The sequence below is a fragment of the Clytia hemisphaerica genome, unplaced genomic scaffold (genome assembly GCF_902728285.1).
Source record: "Clytia hemisphaerica strain Z4C2 unplaced genomic scaffold, Clytia hemisphaerica genome assembly, whole genome shotgun sequence".
Classification (NCBI taxonomy): Eukaryota; Metazoa; Cnidaria; class Hydrozoa; order Leptothecata; family Clytiidae; genus Clytia; species Clytia hemisphaerica.
The window spans coordinates 972,357-990,662 of record NW_027103657.1 but is presented as its reverse complement, the minus strand read 5'-3'; the positions used below and the strand labels follow the sequence as shown (position 1 = coordinate 990,662).

Sequence of the window (18,306 nt, the reverse complement as noted above, 5' to 3'; positions counted from 1 at the left end):
GCTCATAATCTCATATATCGTGCATTTTTAATGAGCTCTTTTGTTGATAGGTGAAATCTTATTGGCTTATTTCAGTTGTAGAAATTAGATGAGACGAGATCCATTGTTTCTGACATTGGTGTAAGGAAATATTTGGATTAAAAAAGGCCTGTAAACTTTGCAATCCTTCATCAAATGACAAGATTTTTGGGTCAACATTTTCTTCAAGGTGAACTCTATTGCTTAATACTTTCCTCCAAAATTCTCCAGCGACTTTTTGTCTACAAATTGGGTCTGAAATTGTGTGTGCTTATAAATAACTTTTTATTTTCTGGCTGGAGAAAATATCGTTTCAAAACAAAATTTAATGTATGACAAAATTGAACGCAAACTTATTTCGTGGAGCTAAATTTTATTTTATTCTCGTATATTAGAAGGCTAGAAATCTTCGATGTTGATAGTAAGAATGTTCAGAGAAAACTTGAGTTCTACTAAAAAGTCGTATTTCATCGGGCGAGCCTAGAATTTCTTTTGATTTATTACATAAAAGAAATCAAAAGACTTTAACGACCAATTACCGACAAATTCATCTCCTGTCTTTCTTTATACCTCCATGTATAGACTCACCCACGATTAAGACTAGATTGTGGTACATAAGTGTTCCCGTTTCATACCAGACACATATTTCATATCAGGACAGTGTCTACCTATAGTTACATTATGCTAATCTTGCTCCACATCCGTGTCAATCCAATGTGAAAAAGCTTGTAAAATTGATGAGTAAGCAAACAATATCACTCTTATTCAACTTTATCAAAAGCCTTATTATTCATTAAAAATCTCTAAAAAATTTCAAGTTAAAAAGGTACAAATAGTGGGGTCGTTTAGCATAATTTACGGGAAAACAATAAGATCTAGCTGAAACTTTCTCCAGACCTTCTCTATACGATGGTTATGCCTCAGGAAAAATTCCCCTAAAATCCCACTGGTGGAACATCCCTTTTTTGGGACATTTCTTTTTTCCCCAGGCAAAACCCTAAGGGCAAAATTTTTTGAAAAACTGAAGGTTTATGTACAATAAAAAATTGTTCTGTGAATATGAAATGATGACCTGAATCATTAAAACACCCCTGCGTCACAGACCCGGTGGACACCCCGCCCCGGTGGAAAAATAGGCCAAAAAATCGTCCCCGGTGGAAAAGATACCCTACATTTTCAACCCCACTGGGAAATTGCCCTATGATTCTATCCCCATTTAAAATTGAATGGAAAAAATTGGACTCCAAAACCATCCCCACTGGAATTTTTGAGCTGGACACAATAGATCTTCTATCCCCATTGGGATTTCGATAGAAATTTCCATCCCGCATGAGGGAAAAGGTTCCACTGGGGCAGTGAGACAGGGGTGTATTAAAGGTTCCTATTGAAACTGTCTTATCTTACACCCCTTCTCACATATTCACTGATAACCCTTCCCAGTGGAAAAATTGGCCGAAATATCGCCCCCAGTGGAAAATTATGCTACAATTTTTGTCCCCGCTAAAAATATCAAATAAAACCAATCCTCACTGCAAAATATTATGCTTATTTTTTGACTTGAAAACAAAGGATTACACCAAGCCAAAAAAAGCGGGGAATAAACAATCACAATATCGAGTTTCAATCTGTTATTTTTATCCGCACTGAATAAATCCTACCGGGTCTGTGAAGTAAATAAAAGTCAATACCAATGAGTAAACGAGATAAAAAGATCTTTACATTCAAAACAAGTTTGACATGCGCTTGGAACTCCGTTGCTCAAGCAATTTATTTATGTAGTCTGAATGCAATAATTTTCTATCATAAAAAGTTGATGTTAATTTGGCTCACTCTAACTTTAAGAGCCTGATTTCTCGCTCTTTTCATTTTTATTTGATACAAGGGAAGGTAAACAAACAGAAACTATGTCTTTTTCAATTTCTCCATCTTCTTTTATTGTTAGCTTACATTCGTCTTTCAGTGTATGTACCTGTTTGCGAACACGTGAAATGCGTAAACGCTCGTCAGGATTGGCTAACCAACAATAACCAATCATTTTCGATAATTTTTTCATTGTCTAGAAGGAATAAAGGGAACAGTAAAATCAAGAAGAAGAGGCAAAGTTCTGAGTACGTCCTCAATGTAGGGGTGAGATACACGTCTTTTATAAGAACATACAAAATTTTTGAAGCCTTGGGATGTTCTTAACTTTTTTAGTTTTAAGCCTGAAAATGTTCTTAACTTGTTCTTAACATTTTGGCTATCGAAGCCTTATGTTCTTATATAGTTTGTTCTTATAAAAAACGTGTAGCATAAGTTTGTCCTTTGCGTACTGTGGAGAAATTTTGCCTTTTTTCAATCGTCTATTCCGTAAAATAAACCCCGGCTGGAATTTCTAATCTGACTTGCGCATGTAAATTGGATCATGTGGTTCAAATATTAAACCATTCCCAAGATAAATACTCTCGGGTACCTAATAGCCGGGGGAGCCCGCTAATTAATTTTTCGAAAATTTTCCACCCAGGACATTCTTATTCCAACCCCCCCCCGCTTATTGATTTTTGGGAAAAATTTTTTTGAAAGTTCCCTCTTTTGCCTTAATTCTGCTGGATCAGCCTCCTTTTCGAACATTTTCCACCCAGGACATTTCTATTCCAACCCCCCCCCCCCGCTTATTAAATTTTGAGATTTTTTCCAACCCCCCCTGCTTATTCCAAACCCCCCGGCTATTAGGTACCCGAGAGTATTTAGTAATGTCGTCAAAGACTGAGCAAAACAAAAAGTTGCAACAATAGACTCCAAGTGAAAGGTTTTTTATACTGAATTTGTCCTAAAAAGATGTTTAAAAATTCATTTTTGTAAGAGAATTGAAGAAGAGTTACCTCATCGTTTTCCCAATGTGGCGGAATAGGCGGTCTCCGCCCTTCCGTACACACCACAGGTTTCATGTCTGTCGCTGAAGGATTAGAAGGGACATCATCTTTGTACGGTAATTCGTATTCGTGTACTGGTATTTCGTCTATGTGAAGGAATTAGCAATCAAGACATGGTTATTGAACTGATTTTCTTTGAAGGTACTTATTGAAAATTAATCCCAGCCCTTAACGAAAACAGAGTAGAGAGAATTGGCTTCCGTCCAGGGGAGGGGAGTTTTTGAATCAGTGCTTCCCAGTTTTCTGTAAGCAAAGCTATAAACTGCCAAAGTTTTAACTTTTAACCCTTTACAGCTATTTATACCGTCAGGGAGCTCTAGAAATAGATTCATGATGGGGGTATCCAATATTGATATAAAAGGATCAGAAATGGAAATGACTAAAATATGAATTCTCAAACGAGGACAAAACATGTAAAACATATGTAAGATGTACAAACAGTACAACTTTAATTCACTGAGAGCGTTTTTCAGTAGAGTCAAACCTTGTTCCCTAAGTATCATCAGCTTTTTGATACTTACTTGTAGCCCAAGTAAGTAACGTATTAAAGGCTAGGATATAGGGAGAAGAGGCTGTATTGAGTCAAAAATCACAAATTTAATGCTAAAATTATTCTGAACGCAATGGACCAATGAAGGTTCGTTATAATAATTGTTGTTCATCTTACCATCAACACAAGTTCTCCAACAAAACTCCCAAAGACACAACGCTAGCGAATAAATATCTGTCATTTTGAATTGCTCAAATCGGTTACCGTCAATCTTATTTGCAAGCAGTTCAGGAGCTTGGTATCTGGACGTTCCAACGTAAACCTTTTGAGGAGGGACATCTCCAGTTGAATTTTGATTCGGTAGCCGTTTATGCGCGAGGCCAAAGTCAGCCAAACAACAAGTCCCTAAAAATCAAATTCGTAAATTCGTAAATTATCTCATGAAAAGATATTACTTGGAAGCCTACATACATCATAGATTGTCAATTATCTTTGCTTGGGAAAATTCTTTTCTAATTTGTTACGGCAGAATAAGGGATATTATACTTAACTGTCGTTAAAATCAACAAATATAAAAAAGAAACTTGTTGTTAATTAGGCAAAATGAAAGGTAAGATAACTTTTGATCAGATAAGTAGCAATAGAGTAAATCTTCCTATAGTACACTTATATCCCATTTCGACTTAAGGATCGTATGTAGGAGCTGCAGGAGAAAAGATTTATCGACACAACTTCATAAATCTGTCAAATTTCGTACTTGAAATTTTCGCCAGTCCCCACTTTCACAAAGCAAAATATAAGAAAAGTTTAGCATGAAAATTCTCAATAAATTTATTGCGCCGCAGACAAAAAAATTTTTCAAGAGGGTTAAAACCTTCCCCACAATTACACTCTTAAAATCGATAGACTTACCATCCAACTTAACCAAAATATTTTTCGTTTTCATATCCCTGTGTGCTATGGCTGGTTTACTTATATTCGACGTTTTCAGTTCAAGATGTAAATGATATAGTCCATCAAGAACACCTGATACCATCATCAACATCTGTGGAATGTTTAGTGTGTTTGTTTGTAAGAAGTCGTAAACAGAACCGTTAGGATGGTAGTCAAACACAAGCCAACGTTGAATCTCATACGCGTCCTCCTTGACATCTGCTCCGATAAACCCTATCAATAATAGTTATAAACCTTAAAGGGGTACCATACGGTTTAAGATCTTTAGACTGTAGATATTCTACATGGTCTATGACAGAACCTCAAAATCTTTTTTTCTAACTCTTTTCCCAAGTCAGGATATTAAAGTTACAATGTTTTGACTTTTAGCTAGAAAACAATAGAATTTTGACGTAAGAAGCGTGTAAGAACCCTTTTTTAGAGATTTCAAATTGTTAAAGATGCTAAATAAGGATATGGAGGTTTTGCCTAGCACCATGGAAAGAATTTACAGGCAAAATATCTCAAATCATCTTATTATCCTTTTAAGAATAACAGTTAACAAAACTTTGGGTATGTCACTTAAAAACCCTAAGGTTGGCGTATTTCTTTTTATTTAAACGAATGGAAGTATCATTTGATGATCGAAAACATTCTAGTGTAGTAACAGGTTGGAAGTTTCGCGCTTCTACGAATATGCTTTACTAGCAAATGCCCAGAGATCGAACCTACAGCTCTTGGATTACAAGGAGTAAGCTCTACCTACCGAGACACCTGATCACAATAATGAATCAGGTTAAAGGGATAGATAGAGTAGATATTTTTACGTGGATAGCCCGGTAATCTAGGACTTTTAGGCAGTCTTTCGATTATTTTCACAAGGTCCACAGCCAGCCGGCTCGGCTATCTATGAGCTGAACGGAATATCGGAAGGAGCAGGGATTCGAACCACAAACCCCTGATTTCAGGCAGCACCCCTTCTAAAAGAAGAGTTACCAAGTATATTCTCATGGTTGAGCAGTTTAGTTAGATACAAGTCCTTCTCTTGTTCCCAGGATTCCTGTTCGTTACTATCGATAATTTTGACAGCAACTTTCTGTCCATTCCAATACCCAACTTGTACTGTTCCAAAGCCACCGCTGCCAACAATCCCTGCAGATGAAATGAAGGCAACATTATTTAGGCAAAAAATGGGTGCTGGGTATGTGCGGACAGTAAGGGTCGTTTTTTTTTCAACTTTCAAAGTCTCTCTAAGGGTCGAAAAGTTCACATTTTTTAGGAAATTTTTTGATTGCAAGAGAAATAAATTGTAAAGAAATTGTAAAAAAGTCTTTCTAAGGGTAGGATTTTTTTCTAAAATAAAAGAAAATACCCCTTCATGCGCCAACCCTAGTAGTATTTTTTCGTCGCTGGCGTAATGAGGGACTGCGTAAGTGATCAGTATTAAATCAGGGCCTGACTAAAAGTGGAAAAATCGACCGTTGGCGCAATAAGGTAGGCAAAAACTTCATGTGGAAAGAGAAAAGAGCCCGAGGGAGGGGCACTCATATGGTCCGACCCATGGTATGTGCCGCCCTTAAGGGTAGGTTTTTCGAGACCTTTGAAATGAACGGTAAGGGTGTACTTTTGATAGAGTGCACTACAAGGGTCTTCTTTTAGCTGGATACCTTTTAAGAGTATGTTAGGGGACTGTTGAAATGCAAGTCTGTATCGAAATCTCTGGCTCATTTTCAGGTGGCTTCAGCAAAATAAGATATGAAATCGAACTAAATTGTAAGGGTCAGAATCGTTCGGTAAAATGCACTGTAAGGGTCCGATTTTAAAAGTCAATTTTTTCACGGCACATGCCGTCGTTTAGAAATCGAGGTCCCCCCCCCACCCTGAGAAAAGGGTCATTGGATCAACATGATTGGTAGATTGGTAGCTTTTAAGATTACACTTTAAAAGGGATATTTTTTAACTACCTTGTAAGATGATTTGCCATGATAATGTTCTTTGGTTTAAGTGAGCCACGCCTACGCCACTCCCTGATCCTATAAATTAAATGTGGAAATCATAAAGGAGAGATCTATATGGGTCTGATACCCGTTTCTGTCTGACAAGTAGTCTATTTCACCAACGGCAAATATAGGTGTACTGGGTATGGGGCCGTCCACATAGTACGTACGCACTAAGGGAGGGAGGGGTATCTTACAAAAGTGGGGAGGGAAGGGTTCTCTAGTTCTCGTGAAATAATAAACGACATTAAGCAAAGAGAACAGAGAGACTCTAAGACAATGGGTACATATCTGCTTAATGTGACACTCATATTTTACTATAAGATTTGCACTTTAATTTTTTAGGTGTGGGGGGGGGGGGTTAATGGAAAAAGTACACACTAACAAGACATATGCGTACGCTTGTGTACACAGGGGTAGGGGTACTCGATTTTGACATTTTAGTGCGTACGTACTATTTGGACGGCCCCAATGTGTGGACGGTAAGAGGGATGAACTTAGGCAATTTGAGTGCGGGATATGTGCGAGTCATAAGGGTCCTTTTTTACACGCTCGAAGTCCCTCAAAGAGGTACAAAAACCATTAAAAAGCAATCGAGTTCCTTTAAGACTTCCGAAATTACAAAAAACTAAAATCAGCTTCCTCAATGGGTCATAAATTTATGAAATTTGGACTAAAACTTGAAAATTTTGGCTGAAGTCCTTAGAAAACAGTCTCTCTAAGGGTGGCAAAACGTCAAAAAATGGACTAAAGTCTCTCTAATAAGGGTCGATTTTCGAACTTTGGCTCGGGACTTACCCATCATCTCGCAAACTCAGTACCCCCTTCCCCCGGGGTAAGAGTCGGTTTTTTGTCTCTCTAAAGGTTACAAAACAACAAAAAGTCAAAAAAGTCCTTCTGAGGGTCGGAATTTCTTCCTTTTTGACGTTCTTTTAAGGGTACAAAAACTGACAAGTGAAAAAAATAATGATTCATAAATTTTTCTCAAAAATGCCTTTCTTTTTTAATAGGAGAACCTATTTTCATTATATAAAATGCTATTCTCAATCCCCATTAATAGAGAAGACAATTAAAGTCGAAACTTTAAAATGAAATAAAAAAGGCTCTGATCATTTTAGATATCGTCCAATCAGAGTTAGGTGATGAAAAGAAATTTTAATTGAAGAGTAATTTCTTTCCTCGTCCTAGTGCAATTAATGATTTCCAAAACTTCCACCAAAATAATTGTCATCAAAAAGTAGAATGAAATTATTATTGAACTTTTTCTATTACTTGGTTCAAAACAAGGCCAATTTTTTGTATAATTGATTTGCTATTGTTTTCCAGGCGTGTACTTGTGATGTTACAGAAAGGAAACTAACACAAAAGAAAAAAGTGCTGTCACTGCTTTTTCACGAGAAGGAGAAACAGAAGGCCTTGCTCAGAATTTCCATAACAGGGAATGGAAGGCTGGAGTCTGCCAAATTCGATTTTCATTCTGATCATCAGTATTTTGTATGTCTTATCAGCGATCATTGCAGCGTTTGGAAACACCTTCTCATTGATAGTTCTATTACAACCATCCCAACGGTCGAAATCCAATAAAGTTCTAACATCTTTGGGAGCCAGTGATTGCTTAATTGGTTATGTCTGTTACCCAGCAGCATTATGGTTCTTCAACCATATTGATCATGAAGTCAGTGCATTATTCAAGAAGGTAGCATTTTTAGTTGGAACGTGGATAATTTGCTGTTCTATTTTCTCCATCGTTTTTATTACGTATGATAGATACACGCGTATCACAAAACCATTCCAATATCATGAAATTATAACAAATCGAAGAATTAATATTATTCTTATATCAATTTGGGTTGGCCATCTAATCACATCATTCTTATGCACGCTCAATAACACATTCTATATCATTTTCATCAATTTGGTTATTGTCTCAACAACGGCAGCTTTGGTTGCAGGATATTACTACATTTGGAAAGCTGTCAAACAAAGCCAAACCGATATTACATCCCTACGTGGCATTGACCGAGAAAAGGCACGAACAGATATCCGACTTGCAAAAAAGGTCTTAATGATAGTCGTTGTGTATTTCCTAGCTTTTCTACCATTGTCTATTTTTGCAATTGCTTCTTTGGTGCTTAAAGATTGGGTTCAACCTTATGTAGCCTACATGTATATTATTGGTGCTTTCTTTTGTTTCTCAAACTCCTGCATCAACCCATTTATTTACATTTGGAAAGATCTCAAATTCAGACGAGCTTGTAAAAGAATTCTTGAGAATAAAGGTGTTTGCAATCTGCATTCACAACAATGATAGTAATAGATCATCGTCTAATTGATTGAATAAAATGCTATGAATTGCAATTTATCAGACTGAGAATGTTTTTTTGAAGTAGGATTAATTGGGCCGTTGTAAAACATGGATTAGCTCCATAGAGTACTCCAATGGAGTACCTAATGGAGTACCCCAAAAATACCTGTCAGAGCGATGAATATCACAAATTTGATAATAAACCTTTTCCACCAGATGTAAACTGCCAATTTATAGCAATCAAAAGAATTTCCAATGTATTTGTTTGTGAAAAAAAATGGATACCATTTCTGGCAGTGAAGCTCATATAGCGCACGCTCTCTGCTTAAAAATCTTTGTTGATTCTACAAATAAACAGACCAGATTTAGCTTGCAGAATAGCTCTGATATATCAAACACTTTATAATATTACATATAATATCAGTGTAATTGTATATAATATTATGTGTTATATTATTTATGTAACACCAGTAGGGCACTAGAGCTTCCTTAAGCAATATTTTTCTTTTGTCTTTTTGTCAACAGATTGACATTTTTAAAGAAAATATTGTGACAATCATAGAATACATAGCTTATCAACACATTTCCAAAAGGAATTTTTATCATACTCAATATGATGCAGGTAGTATGACTGGATATGAAATGACAGTCGGGGACAGTCTGTGAGAGAGGTTTTAGAGCATTAATTATTCATTGTCATTTTATTGACAAAATACACTTCAATTAACAAAATAATAAGACAACCACAATAAATGGAGTCTGCTAACTTATTTCTTTGATATAAGAATTTCATACTTAATGTGATGCAGATGGCATGAAAAGATATAAAAAGAGACCATTCAGAAAGCAACATTCTTACTACAGAGTGGTTTTAGAGCAAATACAAAATTTATTTTCCTTTCGCGGCGATCCAAAATCTGGGTACTCCATTGGAGTACTCCATCGAGCTAATCCATGTTTTACAACGACCCGGATTAATTTGTAAATAAACAAGCAACATGCTGAATGGACCTACCTTATGATAACATCAGATGAAAATAAGAAAAAAGTGACAATAATTGTACAAAAATTCAGAATGAAAAAATAAAGCTTGTGTGTTGAATAATGTAAAATGGTAAAAAGCAATGTCCCCAAATACGAAAATCACTTAAACCATTCAGCCCCAAAAAACCTTTTAAGCTGTTTTTGGCCCAAATTTGGCCAAAAAAATTTTCCTTAAAAATCTGGCTCCGTCACATTTTGGGCATTGCCATTTTGCATAATTGTGCAAAAAATCAGAAAAGAATTATGAGTCAACATTGAGAAAAGCTATATTTTCTTATTTGGTTAAAGGGAATTTCCCCAAAATACGAAAATCCGTCTTTTAAGGCGAATAAGAATTTTCCAGGAAAAACCACTTCAGTCCAAAAAACCCAATTTTTAGGCAGTTTTTGGCCCAAATTTGCCCAAATATATATTTTTTCGAAAATCGGGCTCCGTCACATTTTAGGCATTGCCATTTTGCATAATTGTGCAAAAAATCAGAAAAGAATTATGAGTCAACATTGAGAAAAGCTATATTTTCTTATTTGGTTAAAGGGAATTTCCCCAATATACGAAAATCCGTCTTTTAAGGCGAATAAGAATTTTCCAGAAAATACGAAAATCCGTTTTTTAAGGCGAATAAGAATTTTCCGGGAAAAACCACTTCAGCCATTCTTTAGAGAATCTTGCCCTCTATCTTTGTACAAAAAATCAGAAAAAAGTAATGACAGGATTTTGCACAAAATCCAAAAAACCCTATTTTTAGGCAGTTTTTGGCCTAAATTTGCCCAAATATATATTTTTTCGAAAATCGGGCTCCGACACATTTTAGGCATTGCCATTTTGCATCATTGTGCAAAAAATCAGAAAAAAATAACGAGTCAACATTGAGAAAAGCTATATTTTCTTATTTGGTTAAAGGGAATTTCACCCAAAATACGAAAATCCGTTTTTTAAGGCGAATAAGAATTTTCCGGGAAAAACCACTTCAGCCATTCTTTAGAGAATCTTGCCCTCCATCTTTGTACGAAAAATCAGAAAAAAGTAATGACAGGATTTTGCACAAGTCCAAAAAACCCTATTTTTAGGCAGTTTTTGGCCCAAATTTGCCCAAATAAATTTTTTCTCAAAAATCGGGCTCCATCACGTTCTGGGCATTGCCATTTTGAATCATTGTGCAAAAAATCAGAAAAAACTAATGAGCCAATTCTGAGAAAAGCTGGTAACAGACGAACGGACGAACGGACGAACGAACGGACATGGGTTAATTTACAGAACCTCCACCGGGGTACCCGGAGATAAAATTGTCCAAAAAGACAATACCTGAAATATATCGTTAATTACTACATTTTCAAAGAATACCTCTATTTTCCAAAAAAGTGAAATTATGAAAGCTAAAGTTCTACTCGGCATAAGAGAACAATGATTTTACAGAGCAAAATTTTTATTAAATGTCTTTTATTTTCAAAAGATTTTAAGAGGAAGAATGGGAATCTTACCTCCCCCGTTTGAGATCAAGGATTCTAATGCAGCTTGTCGATTGATTGAATCCAATGCTTCCTGATCCAACTTTTTCTGATGGTATTTCTTGATGAACCGAAGACCAAGCCATAATATAGAGAGGAGAAGGATCGCCAAACAAGGTGCAAAAACAACAATGATAATCACTTCCTCCGTGGATAACTCTTTGTTTTTAGTCTTTGAACTTTCTAAAAAAAACAAAAAGAAAACGTACGCAAAAATAAAAGGTTGTATAAAAGGCTTATTTTCGCGCAAGAGGCTGTGCCCTCTGTACCTTTTTTTTTCATCGAAAATTATTCTATTGTAACTCAAAAAAGTACCTGTAGAAATTACAAGATTCGCAAAAATTAAAGGGTATGTGAATAACCTATTTTAGGAGCTGTGCCAAAATAAAAGGCATAAAAATTAGAGGAGCATGAATTCAAAATTCAAAAGGGAAGTCTTACCATCAATTTTAAAGTTGACATCAAAATGATCCGTGATCTCTTCTCCTAATGAATAAATCATTGTTAGTAATTCTTTATTAATTTGGCAAATCTGAATAAGATTATCTTATGAATTAGGCATCATACACCATATAATTAGGATCCTTTTTTACGGATAAAAGTATCATTAAAGTCAATTGTTTAAAATGTAAAAAAGAATTTCATTTTCACAAAGAGAACTCACCCTTTCTTTACTCTATTACATGATCGTTTTATCAGTAAATAGTTAAAATGTAAAAATATAAAAATTATTTCATGAAAGAATTTATCATCAATAAAATTAACTATTATGTCTTTACCTTTAATGTATAGATCCAGACCACTCTGTACAATGTCACTATTACAGTATTGTTTATCTTTGCAGCATTTCAAAATAGTTTTGTTTAGAGCATACCCCAAATCTTCATAATGTAAACAGACTTTCCATGATATGCACCCTTTTTCAGTCTTGGTGGCAAAGCACCTATTCTTAAGACCAGTGGCATAACAGCCATTCAATTCTTGACAATTGAAATTATATGGAATACTAGTTTGGTTGGTGGCTTTTCGACATTCACACAACAATGTCGAGTCAACGAAGCTTCCCAGTCTAAAATTAAGATATTCTATGTTACAGAAGTATAGTCCAGCCTTTGTATTTCTTTTACAAGGATTGTTTAAAAAATCTTATAATTAAAAAATTTAATTTTTATATATTAACTTTACTTTCAGTTAATTAAATCAAATTCAGTTATTTAAACTTAAAATTTCCACATGATAAACATTATCTTTTCAATGAGCATATAAAATCACAACCTGATTCAATCTCAAACAAATGTTATTCCAATTTTCTAATTTTACTGACACTTAATTTGATAAGATTTAGAAGATCAGATTTAGTTTATACATTTATTTTGATTTAGTGAGATCCAACTTTGTAAAATTAAGACCTGCCATAAGCCAAGAGTCCAGAAAGAAGTTTGAGGGTTGAAATCGTTTCACTGTTATCCTTTAGATAGATAACCACAACAATCTATTGAATAACTGATTACTACTACAGTATTAGTTATCCAGCCTTAAGCAGTGTAGACAAGAAAAATTATTTTGTTTGACAAAAGAGTGAGATGACGCAATCCACAGAAGCTTTGGGATATGGGGTGGTCCACATAGTACGTACGCTAAAATTGTCCAGATTTTGCCAACCCATATCCCTTGTATGCAAAGAACAGTAGGAATATACGTCATTTAAACAATAGGCATACGCTTTTGCTAAAGCCCTTCTCTGAATCTTCTCATTTATACTGTTGGTGAGAAACCCAGATAACTTCTACACAACCCTTCACATAATCTTGTAATAATTTTCTGTCCAACATTTTCCAGCAACTGGAAGAAGTTTAGAAATCGTTTTTACATGGAATTCCATCCCTCAGACATCTTAATTATTGGGAAAAACTAAAATCATTTAAATTGTATAGCCTTGAAAGACGGAGAGAGCGCTATCAAATAATTTACACCTGGAACGTCATTAAAGGCAACGTCCCGAATGTTAATTATGATAAAGGAAAAGGAGGCATTACCTGCCATATAAGTCAGAGATTGGGGAGGATTTGCAATCTAAAAGCTGTCAATGTTTAAACACAAAACTATCTGGAGGGGAAGTCTTTCCCAAGAGGGCCCTCGCTTGTTCAACACCCTTCCCAGACCATTATTAAGAGATTTGACATACTGCCCCAAAGAAGTATTCAAAAAAGCACATAGACACCTTCCTCACAACTGTTCCGGACGAACCACTGCTTGCCCACTATTTTGCTCTTAGGCAAGCTGACTTCAACAGCCTCAAGGAAATGTCAAAGCATCAGACTCAACCAGTTGGATGAACTGTTCAAGCAGAAGCAAAAAATAGGTAGGAACATCAGACAAATTTTGAAATGTTGCAAAACCTCCAGCCATTTAGCAATTTACCATCTGGCCTGAACCAGAGTCCATAGTATTGTACCGCTGGAAAGGTGTAAGATCAAGGCTTTCTTTTAGTAAAAACCAAAACACTATCATTGATGTTACAACAAGCCATCTGAAATTTTCTATGACTGAAAACAACTATAATAGTAACAATAATAAAAATTTAATCAGTGCTTTTGATAGTTTTAACTTCTATTATGATCAAATTAATTGGGCTATTATCAATGAAAATTTCAAAGACACTGACTGGCACGAATTTTTTCATCACAGTTGTATTTTAATACGAAAAGGAAAGAAAGTGAGAAAAAGATTTCAAAATCTTAAAACTACAGAAAAACTTGTTGAAATTGAAGTGCTACTTCAAAAATCCTTTGCTCAAGAGAGGGACCAGAAAGAAGCTCAAGCAACATCTAAAATCAAATCCAACCTAAAATTCTTTTACTCGTACGCTAATTGCTTCTCAAAATCTAAACCAAAAGTTGAACCCATAATCGATCCAGACACTAAAAAATTGACTGCTGTTCCCCTTTTGATGGCCAATATCCTACAAAACCAATACAAGTCTGTCTTTACCCAACCTCTTCAAAACTACAACCTTCATCCGCTTGAGTCACAAATACCAACACTTGAAGATATCAATCTGACTATTGAGGAATTTGTCAAAGAAATCGGTACACTGTCACCAACTTCAGCACCTGAACCTGATGGTTTTCCAGCTATTCTTCTGCTAAAAACTAAAGATAACATTGCTCTACCACTTTCAATCATCTGGAGAAACATACTTAACAAAGGAATCACTCCAAAACTTTTAAAAACTGGACATATATCCCCAGTTTATAAGAAAGGGAATCGAGGACTTTCTGAAAACTATAGACCCGTTGCCCTCATATCACACATTTCAAAGGTCTTTGAAAAGATTGTACAAGCCAAGATACAGAATCATCTAGAAGAAAACAATCTGTATAACAATAATCAACATGGCTTTAGGAAAGGCAGCTCATGTCTTAGTCAATTGCTTCAACACACCGAAAGACTGATCCATTACCTAGAGAATGGAAACAACATTGACAATATATATTTAGACTTTAGTAACGCTTTTGATAGAGTACACCATACCATTTTGTTACACAAGCTTCAGAAAAATGCCATGAACGGTAAACTCCTCGAATGGATCAGATCTTTTTTGACTCATCACAGAGGGTTTCACTAAACTTAACCTTGTCGGAGAGAGCTCTATCAAATAATTTACACCTGGAACGTCATTGAAGGCAACGTCCCAAATTTTAATTATGACGAAAGAAAAGAATAATAGGAGGCATTTCCTGCCACAAAAGTCAGAGATTGGGGAGAATTTGCGATCTAAAAGCTGTCAATATTAAACACAAAAATATCTGGAGTCTCTCCCAAGAGGGCCCTCGCTTGTTCAACAACCTTCCTAGACCAATAAGAGATTTGACAAACTGCCCCACAAAGAAGTATTCAAAAAACACTTACTGTAGTGTAGACACCTTCCTCACAACTGTTCCGGACGAACCACTCATCCAGTTGGATGAGCTGTTCAAGCAGAAGCCATAAAGAGGTACAAAGGTACTAGCATACATAGAAAAAAAGTTAAAGGGGCGGGTTCAAACTTCACAGAAAAACGAAATATTTTGTTTGACATAAGTTAGCAGACTCCACCGCACATCGTCGGTCGGCATACAGGATCCAATTTTTTGGAATAGACTTGAGTTATAATTCATTATTCAATAGACCTTTTCGCCTTTCCATCCGTCATATTGAATTGTATGCAAAAATTATGGTGGCCGAAATGCCGTGGTGAAATTCCCTTAGAAAGTATGCAAAACATATGCAAAAAGAAAGTATTAAATAAAAACTTACATGCATAATTGGCATTATATTAAAGTGTAATCTTGTAGAAGAAAGATTAAATTTGCTTCTCTTGAAAACTAAAAACAATTATATTCACTCATCTCTTAGAACAAGCACTTCAAAAGACCATAACATTAGGCAGAAACTCAAACTGAAAAATCACCCGCGAAGGTAAAAAATAATCCTTATTCGGCTGACGGCAAATTATTCTCCTGGGAATAGAGCCGCCAAATGATCAAATCAAGACATTGATAAAGTGTGACGTCATAATTACTGCTTTCAGTTTGCGTGTTTTGAAAGTTTGATGTGTGTACTCCGTCTTCGTGGAATTTTTTAATGGCATGAAAACAGAATATGCAAATGTCTTTAAGAACAAATTACTAAAAGGCTTTTGTTGTTCTGTAAATATTTCCTTTTGGATTAAGAAATTCCATCTTTTATTTTTCTAATGATTATGATATTTATTTATAAGATGCTTTGTTGTCTTTTTAATCTTTGTGTATAAAACTTGCATATGTTTTGCATACATTCCAACTAAATACAGCCACGGCATTTTCGTGCCTGTATTTTTGCATACAATTCAAGATGGCGGACGAAAAGGCGAAAAGGTCTTTACCAGGATCTCCCACTTCTTGATATACAATTGCTAATATAAACTGTTTCCAATTGATTGATTGGATATCGGTTGATTTAAAACTACTCGCTCAGATTTTCACACATACTTCATGTCAAAATCATATTTATTGTTTTCAAGCAGAAATTTAAAATCACCAACCTAGCCACTAGCCAGTAAAATGTGGAGGTTCTGCTAAGGACTATGTATGGAAGGAATCTTTTGGTTAAATTTAATTTTTTATCTGCTGTTAATCCCTTTTTTTAATAAAGAATACTATCATCAAACAGTCAGGAACAGTCGCCTTATTAGGAGACGCCTCCTGATTAGGAGACGTCTCCTGATTAGGAGACATGTAGGTCGCTTGGGGTCGCTTGATTAGGAGACCCGTCTCCTAATTAGGAGACATAAAACTTTTATCTCAATTTTAAGGGCTTTAGGCTTTTCCGCGCATTTTGAAACTAGTTTTAATGGAAAGAGCAGCCTCGAATTGGTAAAGTTTTAAAAAAATTATCAAAATTTCTCGGTGCAATCGATCACAATCCTAATATAAAGCACTACAAGGAAGCCCCTCTTGATTTTTTTCTTGTCCGCCATTTTTCTTTTTGAGACGCTTTTGTTCAGAAGACAGATTCTTACTTCTGATTGGTTCTTATGGATTATCAGCCTAGACTAATGTTAAATTTCGTTTCCGCGCAAATTCATCACATTTTGTCTCGATAACCTGATAACTACGGAACTTATCGTTAGAGGCAATCGAGCAAGAACAATAGAAAAAATCTTTATTTGGCTCTGTATAAAAATTGCAAAATAGAAACTCGCTTAAATTCACAATACTGATTCTTTACCCCAAAACGAAACTTTTCTATTTTGTAAATCTTTCTTAAACTTCCCCATACGTAAAATATAGAGTACTTTCGTTTTCCCCCCAAACGTGCGAGGGAAAAATGTTAAGACCGCATGTTGTCCTCGCGGACTTTCCCAGCGTAATTTATTTGTGTGATGTCATAATGTTATTGTTCTCTTCTCAGATTATTACTGACGGCACTTCAATCGCTTACGGGATTGGACAATGGTTGACAATAGATCGTGACGTATACAACAATTCGATAACGCGGACGAATGAAAGTTCATTTTGGGTGGCTTGATAACACTCGTAAATTCTTTATTTTTCTAGTGTATTTTGTTTTTTTGTTTTAGAAGAAATACTATACGGTAGAAAATAAGGTTTTATACTATTATTTTTAAATTTGATATTTTAAATGCCTATTATAAAGAAAAATTCGTAAGTGGGCGGAATAATAAAAACGCCTTTGTTTTGAATGCCCGACTGCAAAAATCTCGGGATTCTGGGACTTCTTTTGAGACGGGGGTTTGACATGAAAACAAAGAGCTAAGTAGAATAGTAGAATCGACTTTTTCAAACTTTAAATACAGTGTAAAGTATTTTTGTAATCAAACATTATATTCAGCAAACATATTGAAATGTAATATTTCGTTATAAGCAAAGATAACTTGTTCGGAAATAAAAAGTCTTCATTCTTAGACCCCCGGATTTTTCATCGCATAATTTCTACGGGAAATCGAAAGTAATTTCATTCGGCTTGTGATGTTTGAGAGCTTGGATGTTGGGAAGCTGCAGGAATAAAGGTAAACAAATTATAGTCTTTTTTCTGAAAGAAAAATTAACATTAGTCTAGGCTGATTATTAGAATTGTGATTGATTCCACCGGTGGATTTTTCTGAAAATCACCATATGGAATCAATTTTTTGTGCTCTTTCCATTGGGAGCAATCAAATCATGTGCAGTTTGCTCGTTCACGAGATAATTACACCCGCCTCCTGATTAGGAGACGTGAACCTCCTGATTAGGAGACGGGTCTCCTAATCAGGAGGCGTCTCCTAATAAGGCGACTGTTCCTGACTGTCAAAAGCTGGAGGGGAAACTAAAAAGGCATACTTACAAGATTATCAGTGAGCATCTCTGCACAACTAAATTCAACATTTTCGAAAGGCTATAAAGCCTGGATGCTGCTGAGCTGAGCTGAAGTGGATCCTTGACCTTCCTTGACTTGTTTTATTGACTGTTGACCTTTCAGTATAGACCTAACTCTTCACACAAAAATTACGGGAAACGCATGTTTGGACTTTGTAACCTATGCTGCACTCAAGCACTTAAGCCAAAGTCCCGCAAAGGCG

At 35.5% G+C, this 18,306-nt stretch overlaps 2 protein-coding genes across 2 annotated transcripts; one reads left to right on the top strand and one right to left on the bottom strand.

Moving 5' to 3' along the window:
• Positions 1 to 1,709: 1,709 nt before the first annotated feature.
• LOC136803238 (activin receptor type-1C-like) lies at positions 1,710 to 18,190 on the bottom strand. Its single transcript, XM_067059962.1, has 10 exons — positions 18,072 to 18,190; positions 11,984 to 12,273; positions 11,646 to 11,690; positions 11,178 to 11,387; positions 6,318 to 6,386; positions 5,350 to 5,505; positions 4,333 to 4,587; positions 3,598 to 3,825; positions 2,880 to 3,016; positions 1,710 to 2,074 (listed from the first exon to the last, which is right to left on the bottom strand). The coding sequence occupies exons 1-10, from the start codon at positions 18,110 to 18,112 to the stop codon at positions 1,856 to 1,858; spliced, it is 1,650 nt and encodes a 549-aa protein (XP_066916063.1). The 5' UTR covers positions 18,113 to 18,190; the 3' UTR covers positions 1,710 to 1,855.
• On the top strand, positions 7,792 to 8,865 carry LOC136803261 (rhodopsin-like). Its single transcript, XM_067059990.1, has one exon. It carries the CDS (start codon positions 7,792 to 7,794, stop codon positions 8,656 to 8,658), a length of 867 nt encoding a protein of 288 aa, XP_066916091.1. The 3' UTR covers positions 8,659 to 8,865.
• Positions 18,191 to 18,306: the final 116 nt, after the last annotated feature.

Excerpts from the sequence above, each read along its gene's own strand:
- LOC136803261 (XM_067059990.1), top strand. The coding sequence starts at position 7,792 with ATGGAAGGCTGGAGTCTGCCAAATTCGATTTTCATTCTGATCATCAGT.
- LOC136803238 (XM_067059962.1), bottom strand. The coding sequence starts at position 18,112 with ATGTTGAATTTAGTTGTGCAGAGATGCTCACTGATAATCTT. Across the intron at positions 3,826-4,332 it reads TATTTTGGTTAAGTTGGATG|GGACTTGTTGTTTGGCTGAC; the intron begins GTAAGTCTATCG and ends TTTGATTTTTAG. Across the intron at positions 3,017-3,597 it reads TTGGAGAACTTGTGTTGATG|ACGAAATACCAGTACACGAA; the intron begins GTAAGATGAACA and ends TCCTTCACATAG.